This window comes from Monopterus albus, unplaced genomic scaffold, assembly GCF_001952655.1.
Source record: "Monopterus albus unplaced genomic scaffold, M_albus_1.0 scaffold277.1, whole genome shotgun sequence".
Classification (NCBI taxonomy): Eukaryota; Metazoa; Chordata; class Actinopteri; order Synbranchiformes; family Synbranchidae; genus Monopterus; species Monopterus albus.
Window position 1 is genome coordinate 212862 of NW_018128157.1, and position 10885 is coordinate 223746.

The following is a 10885-nucleotide window of genomic DNA, read 5'->3' on the forward strand; positions in this document are numbered from 1 at the left end:
TGCCCGCACACAGACACACACACACACACACACACACACACACACACACACACACACACACGGAGCAAAGTGTGTTGTGTCTTTACGAGCCATCATGTGGCTGACGTGGGGTACTGCAGCAGTTTCCAGTTCCGGTTTTCACTTGTTATTCATTCAGATATGCGATTGTTTCGGTAATTAAATCCTGACCTCCATCAGTTCACTGCATCCAATCAGAGCCGGTGTGGACAGGAGAGACTGCAGCCCACCACGACTCCTCTCCATGAGCATAAGCATGTGAGGATTATATTGACCTGAAAAACATCTGACTTAGCAGCAACAACACAGCCACAACAGAAAAAGAGGAGACCTTACTCACAATGTGGGCCCTGTTTTTAGTCTCTAGTTGTTTACTAATTGGAGCATTACATATACTAAATTATCTATTAACTGCTCCTGTCTGTGCTCACGAATACCACTGAATTACTGTGAAACTGAATCAGCTTGGCAATTCCAGCCGCAGGACATGCACACACTGAACTGAGCCCTGGTTTTTTGTCAATATTTGTTAAAGGTTTAGAACATTACGAACACCAAATTACCTATTAACCGTTCAGTTCTGCTCTGCAGTACAGCATTTTCTGACAAACATCACTAAATTACTGTGACACTGAAGAAAACTTATCTCAAACATATGAAACCTGGATCTGGTCCAAACAACCCTCACACCTATGAGATAAGGTCTCTGTCTTTTCCTTTTGTCAGTGCAATGCGTTTCACCTTAACTCAGTGTGTAGAGAATGTGACCTGTGTTATTCTGTCGCCATCTGGTGGCAGGACCACGTCAATTATTAACTGTGTTCCCCCTAACAACTGCAACCTCACAGCCTCCACCAGTTTTTACCCGTTTGCTTTAACGTGATTATAAGTAACCAATGATCCCAAGGTTATGACCCCTGGGGGTGAACAGTCAGTCGTTCAGCGCTGACTTACTTGGGGCTGGTGTGGAGGGAGGGGACTGAGCTCGCCTTTCGGAAACTGCCTCTTGGGATGGAGCGACGCCACGAGTCTTTCTCCGACCTGGACCGGACTGGAGGCCTGCAGTCATCTTTGGAGCCCCGGTGCAGCCTGGCCCCTGAGGCACTGAGGGCGAGTTCGGAGTGAGACATCTCTGAGGAAGCAGACAGGTGCAGATGCGACAGAGGGGCGAAACTCAGCTCCATGATGTGCTTGGCGCTTTCACAGATTTGACTCTGGACACACAGACACAGCGGTTTAACCTCATGCAGTCAAACAGGACACATGGATGTGACTCCTCTGGCTGTGTTCAGCTTCACTCTCTTACCTGGATCTCCGGGGTGAGCGTCGGTAGGTCGAAGGTGAACACAGATGTGGATCCAGAGGTCAGAAGGTCGATGCTGTCCAGGCTGCTGTACGAGGTGCCTTTGGCTCGGTGAGACTCCATGATGCTTTCAAAATGGCGGCTAAAGGAGTCCAGGTTGGTGTCGGAGGGTTGGCGAGGGCTGCCGACAGAGATCGGAGACTTGAGGCCACCATGGGTGTTAGATGACGCCTCCAATGGCCTGAAAAGGAAACAGACACCAAACGTTAGTGCCCAGAGTCCTAATGGAGAGGGTTATAAACACCAAGAGTTTGTCCTGAGCCACCGGACCAAGATGCTCAGCTACATGAGGGTTTAATGGAGATTACTCAAAGTGAAACTGATTTGCCTAAGCAGAGGCTTGTCAGTACTTTGCAGGTACCAGTACAGAACAGCCAGTCTGGGTGTTTGTAGATGTGCAGGTTGTAAATGTTTTCACTTGAACATGTAACAATTTTTCTTGTTTATAAAATCCTTTACACACACTGTAGTGTCCACATCTCAGCAGCAGCACCTCAGACCTGGTGTGTCCACAGCAGTGTGAACAGACCAGACCAGGTGTCCTCAGACCAGATGTGGGCCACCTGCCTATGTGCTCCTAGACCCAATTCCTCTCTGACCTCTGACTGTGCAGCGCCGTCAGAAAGGTCAGATCAGAATCCATGTGGTCGTTTTAACGTCTCCTCCTCTGCACATACTGCCTGTCGTCATCATTCGACGTCGGTCCTTCACAGACCGGTAACAATAAACATGGAGGAGAGCAAAGACAGCGACGGGGTCAGTGGAGAGACCAGGATGTTTATGGAGAAGCTTCTGATCAGGACAGACTGGGAGGAACATGTCGTAACCCAGCAGTTTGGTAGGAAACTGGGCCATTTGACTGTCGCACACATGACCTGGTTGTTATTCTTGTGCACACGTGGCTCACATTTCAGTTACATCTGTGCATGTGTGGCAGTTTAGGAGCTCAGCAGTGTTCACACCGGAGCCAGATACATGGCCCTGACACACACGGACGGGAAGCAGCGACACAACAAGGCCAGATCTGTCTGAGACATCAGGACTGAGCGTGAAGACCTGGGATGTGATGCAGCCTCACCATGAAGAATATTAGTATCTGTATTAGTATCACTCACTAAACATGTAAAACGTTTGTGCTCTCTCACCTCTTCAGCAGCAGACTGAACACCTCTTCTTCCTCTCTGGCAGATCTTTGTCTCTGTTTATCTCCCTGCATCCGGACACTAGCCCAGCTCACCACTCCTTCTTCTTCTTCTTCTTCTTCCCCCTCCTCCTCCTCTTCCTCGTCTCCCTCCTTCCCTCCACCTGTCCGCGGTTTTAGGAAGGCATCAGCGGCGCTGAAGCTGCAGTTTCCCAGGATGCTGCGGTTACTCCCGAAGGCTGAGTCTGCCTCCTCAGTTGCTTCTGCCTCCGCCCGCATCACCTAAACAATAATAATCAATATTAGTCATAAACTAACATGAAGACAACTCCAGATCAGATGGAACCAGATCACCTCGTCCAGGTTCGTCTCCCTGTAACACCGCAGTGGCACGGCGTCCAGATCCGTCTCAGAGTATCTGATGGTCCGGTGGATGATGCCCACCTTGGGGATGGAACCTCGAGGGTCTGGGCTCACCAGCTCCACCTCGATCTGCTGCACCTCGTGATGCAACAATTTTGGAGCTTCACTGTCCCACCCCCTCCTCTGATTGAATGGTTTCAGATGGAGGGAAGAGGGAGGGGTGGGGCTTGGCAAGCCGCTGGCTGGTGGAAGAAAGAAAGATATTAATGCTTACAGTAACAAATACTGTACAAGCGTGAAGTCTTACAGGTATCAACAGGCGTACATAAGCAGTTTATATCAAAAAAGATACAAATACACTGTAGAACGAGGCAGAGACAGATGTAGCAGGAGATATCCAGCTATGACTGACTTCTAAACTGCTTTCAGCAGAAGTCAGTGAGCATTGTACCAATCAAACACAATCTTAACGTGCAAAACATCTTTTAGAAATGTCGCCTCAAGTCGTTCCCATCCAGTGGTGAAGATACAGGCCTGTATGAACGGCGAGTTCTGTAGTCTCAGATTCAAAACTCAAGATATGAAACAGGATGTTTATAAACCATAGTCTACAAGTAAGGAGAAACAAAACATTATATTCAGACATTCAGTAAAACTTTAATGACACCTATTTAGATCTGAAGTTTGTCCACTGATGTTTTCGGGCATGATGTTTTAAAACAACAACGATCAGATGACGGTTTGGAGGCCACATACGCCCATAGCCTGCAGACACCACTGACTTCAGATCATTAAAACTGGACTTCAAGTGAACAACAGTCAGAAAAACATGCTCTATAAGGAACAGGAAGTGAGTAGTGCTGTGCAGTAATACGTGTGTGTAGAGTCGATTAGTGTGAGCCCTGTTCCAGCTTTGGTTAAGCTTCAGCTCACTGGCTTAGGAGAGACCGGGAGCTGCTGACGCTCCCTGTTTACCTCACTGAGCGAAGACACAAGACAAAGACAGGATGGCCCTTTAACCTGATGAAAGGTAAACCGGTGAAACAAACACTGCTACTGCTGCTGTTCTCCTGTGTGAAGGTGTGAAACTGTCTGAGGTTAAAACACCGAGTTTTCCATGTCGTTTTTCTGCAATCAGAGTCAGGTGTTACGCCCAAACACTTTGTGCTGTGAAGTCAAGTTAGCAAGTGCACACTGGGAACTGAAATGGCTAAAAAATATCAAAGTAAAGGAAACCAGCTGGAACCAGCTGTTGATCTTTTGCTGCTCCAAACAGTGAAAAGCACTTAAAAAGAAGAAAACAGACCAAACCTACACATCCACAATCACCAAGCCTTGTATCAAAAATCACGGCAGCATTATCCAGCTGTATACAGGTAGTAGTGGCTGTCTGGTGAAAGGCGCACATGAGCTCACCCCCATGCTTCAAACACAGGTTAGGAATTTTGGATAAAACTAAACAAACATTTAACAGTGGAGATGTTCATTTCTAAATTCTCCCTGTGCTCCTAATCCTCTTTTCTCTATTTTTATGTCCTACAGTGAAGACCAGCACAAGCATCAGTGCAAGCGCATCACAGTGAAACCGCACTTCTCTGTGCCTCATCCAGCCTGTTGAAGGACACAGCTGACAACACACCGGAGAAGAGCCAAGTTTTTATTTTGAAAGACTTATTTTGTGATCACTGATTAAAGAAAAAAAAGGAATACTGCAAAAAACGTGCATATTTAAATCAGTCTTCGGCCGACGGTACCTTTACTGCAGAGACTCTCCTCTGTCTGATCCCCAAACAGAAAGTCCCACTTGGCTCGGGCGATCTTCTGCGACCGCGAGGACGGGGTCGCTGCTGGGCCGCCGTCTGACTGCAGGAGGAGGAAAGACAGCAACAGGATGAAACTGTGTCAATCAAAGGTCTGAAAATGTTGACACATGAATGCACTCTTATTTGTGCGGTTGACGGACAAACACCGATTCAGATTAGAGTTAAAACATTTATTTGATAAGCTGAGCCACACAAAGGTAAGCAACAATTATGGTTTTAGCCATTTTTCAAAGAAAACTTTCCTTGTTCCAGCTTCACATTTTCAGACTTTCTGCTTACATATTTATTAAATGTGACTTCTAAGTCATGACACAAGACCAGGTTTTTACTGTTCAGCTCTGCAGACAGACAACCTCGCCCTGTCCACACAGATTCACTTCAACAACTGAACCCCCATCACCCTCCTGACCAGCCGACCTGTATTCCTGAGCCGGTGTCTGCCGTATCGTGGCTGGACTGGCTCGAGGTTTCTGGGGACAGACTACCGTTTATGTCCAGCTGGGAACTGTCTCCCATACTGCCTGTCACCCCACTGGAGCTTTGAGAGGATGTCCCAGCAGCCCCGCTGTGATTCTGCACCTCTTCTCTCTGATCTTCGGACAAGCCTGCCACCTGCCTCTGGTACCCCTGTTCTGAAACCTTTACTCGTTTGACTTTTCTGTCCTTGCCATGATACTCCTCTTTGCTTGGAGTCCAAACTCTAGAAGTGAAATGTCTGTCTTCAGAGAGCTTGTCCCCATCCTGCACTGGTCCAGCCTCCCTCCACTCCTGGTGCCTAGAGGTCCAGCTCACAGGTAATGCTGCTGCATTTTGGCTGGAGAGAAGTCTCCTGAAGAGTTCAGGGCTTTCAAAGAGGTGACCATACTGCCTCTGCCCTGTGCCAGGTGATCTGTAGTCTCCAGTGTACCAAGGCTGCTGGTAGCTGTGCAGGGTGGACATGTCTTTACTGGGTGATGAACTCCATTGCTGCTGTGGGTCCAAAGCTGGTGAGTGGGAGGCAGGCGTTCGGTGCATCCTAGCCGGTAAGGCTGGACATGCCGGTGAGGATGGGCCTTTCTGGGACAAGAGAGGAGATGCGTGTCCTGGTTGGGTCTGAGGTTTTGGTTTATCTGTTTTCACCCAGATGGTCTGCTCAGACGCCTGCAGAGGCCCAGGGGAGCTTTGCCCGTGAAGAGCAGTGTATGGCTGGGACTCTATTAAATATGGCCCTCTCATCTTGGGACTCTCTGAACACAATGCCTCAGTTTGAGAAGGTGCTGGAGAGGGAGTCCATCTGTCTGCAAAACTGGTGGACAGTCTGGTAGCCTCCACAGCTAACTTATAAGCCACGTCAGCATTTGAGGATGGGGAGACACTTCTCCTGCCATTGGTACGGTTGACTACATCACGGTCTCCTCTAGTGCTGCGTGACAGTTTGTAGTGATCCTTGCCCGATACATGTGACTTATTGTTGTATTGTTTATTGTCAGCAGAATTAAGACTGGCATTGGTGGTGTGAGCATTATAGTTACTATTAAGACTCTGTTGATGGTTCTCATTAGTTTGGTAGCCAGAACTGGGCTGGCAGCTGCTGGGGAATGTGCCGGTTGGGATCTCATGCTGGATATCTGTGGGTCTCCCCGCAGATAAAGGTGCGTGAAATTTGCTGGACAACCTGGGGCTCTCATTCTCCTCACATGGCCGCTGCAAGCTCTGGGGCAGGCCATGGTTGTGAAGTGTTGAGTCTGGAGTCACTGACTGGGAGGAGTACCCAGCGTGAGCACAGAGATGGTCAGAGGCAGGACTCTGGGGTAGTCCATTCACTGAACTATGGCGGACTCCCCTGTCCAGCTCCAGGAGCTGCGACTTGGATGGCAGGGTGCGGGTGATGCGTGGCAGAACAGGTGAGCTCTCCCACAACGGGCAGTTAGGGGGCTGGTGGTGCCTTGACAGGGTGGGACTGCAGTTCTCTGTGCTATGACCAGCAAATCGTCGCTTGAGTTCTGGCGATCCAAACTCTTCCAAGGCCCTGTAGGTGGCATCTCTGGCTACTGCATCCATCGTAGTCCTCGGCGGGTGAGGTGAGCCCCATGCATACTGATTCCCATATGAGCAGGGATAATTCGGGTATGGGTCATCCTGTGTTGGCTGACCACTGTACTGCAGTGGGTCACTCAGCCTTTTCTGGAGATGGCCACGCAGTAGCTCTCCCTCTAATCTGTTAAAAGGATTATCTGATTGACTCAGGCACATAGAAGTACGGCGACCCCCTAATCTGTGCACGTTAGCTTTCTCTATGTAGCTAAAGGTCACCACAGATGTCCTCCCCTCCTCACCCTCCATCCCTGGGACATCATAAGACCTGCAGGTGCTAGTCAGTGTGGATGGTACAGTCAGCCTCCCAGAGGATGTAGAGGATGGAGAGAGAAGCACCCTTCCCTGGCATGGATCCAAGTCAGGGGGACAAGAGCATCCCTGTGAGCCATACTGACCCGGTCTGGTTCCTGATCCGGTCATTCCAGGTGAAAAAACTTGGAGTAACTGACCAAAACTGTCATACAATACTTCCTGCTGGTGGAACAGAGTGGGAGAAGCTGTTGGATCTGGGTTTTGGAGTTGGAAGCTGACCGAGTGCCTAGACAAGGAAGTTGAGGAGGGCAAGCTGTGGCTCCCAGCTGCAGTGTGATGCTGAGTGACTGGGGAAAGATCCGGACTGCGATTAGGACTGGAGTGGGCGGAGATCTTCTGGGAGTGAGGGAGGATGTCTGGGCACTGAAGCATCAGGTGAGCAGCCTCATCATCTCCTCTTCCTGGCACCTTCCTGTCCTCCTCTGCAACAGGCCTCACCTCAACATACAGATGGAAGACTTTACCTGCCTCAGACATGTAGGCAGCTGGGTCACCTAAATGTCTTCCTGTTCTGTGGCCCTTTGCTATTTGTGCAAAGGGTCCCTTGACTTTCTGGTGCCCAGCAATGAGCTCATCAGAAATCTCTGACAAGGCTCAGAGGTAGAAGTGAAGTATCAGGGTTAGTCTCCATCGGCTCATCATCTCTTCACCCTGCAGCAGGAAGCAGAGACAGGCACAAGCTTAATATTATATAGTTTATCCTCTACAGCCATTCATAACAAAGTTCTTATTGCAGTCAAGACACCAGGGTCAGTTTTAGCTTTAACCTTCTTCAAGATCTCACAACATTCTTTTCATGACAACAGCATGTATCAGCAAAAAGAAAAATCAAAAGGTGGTATTTATCTAGTGGTATTTTAGGAGGTTTAGGAGTTTAGACGGTGGATACGGGAAGTTGTCAGTGTCCTTCGGGTGGATGAACACATATGGGAGATTTTAGTGCATCATGTTAGACGGTGCTCTCTAACACCTTCACTTAAATCCTGAACGAAGAAACATCTTTGGGGAAAATGGCAATCCAGACAAAAAGCACTGAAGTTGTTTTAGAGGCTTTAGATGGAAAAACACCTTCTTAAGACCCATCTGTAAATAAGCTAAGAATGGCAAACTGCTGTTCTGATTCTCACACTGTGTCCTTATCCTCTGATAAGGTCAAAAGCCATAGTAATCACAAGTCCATTCAATTCCTTGGCCATCCCCCAACATGGCAGTAAGAACATGAGGACCAGCAGACACCAAGAGACGGACTGACTCATCTATGAATAGATGAGGAAAAGCAGCTTGGAAACCATTCACGTGGTATTCTTCCTTCTGGATGTGTTAGCATCTAAAGCTAACCCGTTTGTTTTGGTGGCTTTGTGTCACATCAGCAGTAACCAGAGCATTCTACTGGACGGACACATTTACTGTTAGCCAGGTAACGCTAGCTAGAGACTGGAGGTTGCATTTTCTACAGTTTGTCCCAACCAGGCATCTGTAGTTCACATTGTAGCTCCAGGAAACAGGATGTGATGGGAGTGGTTTATAGATTGCTGTAGTGATGACATATTTTTGTAGGCCAGCCCAGAGGGTAGCATCACCCTGGTCCCCTCAACAATAAGCCAATGGGACTTCTCTATAGGCTTTTGGATAGTGTGGAAAATAAGCTCTGTGACAACCAACAGTATGCGACACTTACAGCAACAACACCACTTTTAGGATGCTTGAAGCCTAAATACGATCGCCAGAAGTAAAATGCTTTTGATAGGCTATAAACAAACAATTTCGGTGTCACCACCACGGCTTCCAACTGTCAGTCGACTAATTGTTTTAGACTATTGTCATTATCAGTTAAACTGATGATTATTTTCTCAGTTTATTGATGAATTTTTCAAAGTCAGAAAATAGTTTTTAAAAACAAGAACATTGCAGTTTCTCATAGACCAAGGTGGAATAGTAAAATTGCTTATTGTTTATGAGACTGAGCCTAACAAAACTCAAAGACTTTCGTTTCTCTACCATATACAGGGTGGGCCATGGAAAAGTAGCCCGTGTACTTGAGAGCGTGGTATTGGAGGCAGGCTACGTTTCCATGACCCACCCTGTATAAGAAAAAAGCATCAGATCCTCACATTTAAAAAGTGTCTGGAGACCATTGGCAGTTCTACATTGAATTACTCCCCGGGTGAGACCCCCCTTTGTGTACCCTCTCATTAAGCAGGGGCGCCACATATGATAGATAATAGAAAACCGCTTAGCGGCGCAGATTATTTTCTTTCCAAGTGCTTGTGCCACCCCCCACATGTCATGAAAAAATGCCGCCCCAGGCGGCCGCCCGGTTCGCCCATTCCAAAAACCGCCACTAATGTAGGGGCTCAAACTAAAGACTGACTTATCTGCTGTAAACCATGTAGACTCTGCACTAACACACAGCTGGTGATGGATGAAAGGACAAACTATCTAGGGCCGAGTCTCGTCTTGTCAGGTCTCCTCTGTCGGAGGAGGTAACTTCCTCCTTTCAAACCAGATCCCCCTGCCGGGTCCGACCCACTGTGTCGTCCTCATGAAGCCATTCAGTGACCTAGAGCTGCAGCCATGAGTCAGTTCACTGGTAGAAAATGAACCTCAGCTATTTAGAAGCAACAGTCACCGACATGTTCTGGTTCCACCTTCTTTAATGTGAGGAGCTGATGCTTTTCTTTGTCAGACATGAGAATCAGCTGAGTCTCTGTGGATCTGCTGGTTGGACACAATGAGACGTGTGGAGACGCCACCTTTGGCTCTGGTGGGACTATTTCCCAGTGTCTGACATTCTGGGGATAAACTGATCAATCAGATCATCAGGAGGGTGATCAGCTGACTGATCAGTGACCCTGCCGGTTGGGTTTCTACTCAGCCAGTCAGGAGTCTCCTCAGTTGTCACCTGTGTCTGTACATGTTACAGCCATTTTGTGACGTGTCTCCCTTTCTAAAGAGGACACCTGTGTGAGGCTGTATACTTGGTATTTACGGATCACAACCGACAAGCTCACAAATGTCACTTAATCAGTTTGACTAAATGAGATCTGGTTAAAAAGAAGCACGTGTCAGAAAAAGCAGACAACTCGAGAACTCCGGACTCGGTTTACAGCTAGGACACTGACGAACAACATGTACGGTGAGTCCACACACACACACACACACACACACACACACACACACACACACAATTATTCATGTGGAGTGGAAACAGCATGGTAGAGGAGTGTGCAGAACATAGTTGCTCACTCCCATGTGGTAAATAATTTAAGTTAAAGGTGGTGTGCTGTGTGTGTTTGCTTGTGTGGTGAAAAATGGAGGATATGTGTCATTTGCTTCAAATTGTTTCATGTTTTGATCCACAAAAACACACTTATAGAACCACTTATGTGCAAATACATGTGCTGACACACTAACAAACACACACACCAGCTGTAACCTTACCTGTGTGTCCTGGTCGCTGAGTTGCCATGGTAACCTCCTGTTCCCGCTCTTTTCCTCGTCCCATCACTCTCTCTCTTGGTTATAGAGTAACCTCGTTCTATCCCCCCTCTCTCTGATGAACACTTGTTGTCTGCAGCAGAGCCGGCTCATTGTGGATTTACTGATTCGTCTCCTCTTCCTCCTCCAGCTCCTCCTCTTCCTCCTCCTCTCCCAGCCCTCTTCCCCCAGGCAGCCTGCCAGCAAATCACATCCTTCTGCTTGAGCCAATGAGGGGCAGCTCTGGCAGATGGTATGGCAGCACACAGCTTAATAGTGGGTGAGGGGGGTGAGGACGACGATGTCTTTCGG

At 48.1% G+C, this 10885-nt stretch overlaps 1 protein-coding gene across 1 annotated transcript in view; it reads right to left on the reverse strand.

The window, feature by feature from the left end:
• The window catches only part of psda (pleckstrin and Sec7 domain containing a), a 45361-nt gene extending 34492 nt beyond the window's left edge, over nucleotides 1-10869 (reverse strand). Inside the window, exons 1-7 of the mRNA XM_020622261.1 lie at nucleotides 10538-10869; nucleotides 5126-7747; nucleotides 4640-4748; nucleotides 2877-3127; nucleotides 2527-2804; nucleotides 1325-1562; nucleotides 973-1232 (exon numbers count right to left, since the gene is read on the reverse strand). Coding sequence (XP_020477917.1) covers nucleotides 973-1232; nucleotides 1325-1562; nucleotides 2527-2804; nucleotides 2877-3127; nucleotides 4640-4748; nucleotides 5126-7573 — 3584 coding nt within the window. The 5' untranslated portion in view covers nucleotides 7574-7747; nucleotides 10538-10869. The remainder of the gene's footprint in view (nucleotides 1-972; nucleotides 1233-1324; nucleotides 1563-2526; nucleotides 2805-2876; nucleotides 3128-4639; nucleotides 4749-5125; nucleotides 7748-10537) is intronic.
• Between the last annotated feature and the right edge of the window lie 16 nt (nucleotides 10870-10885).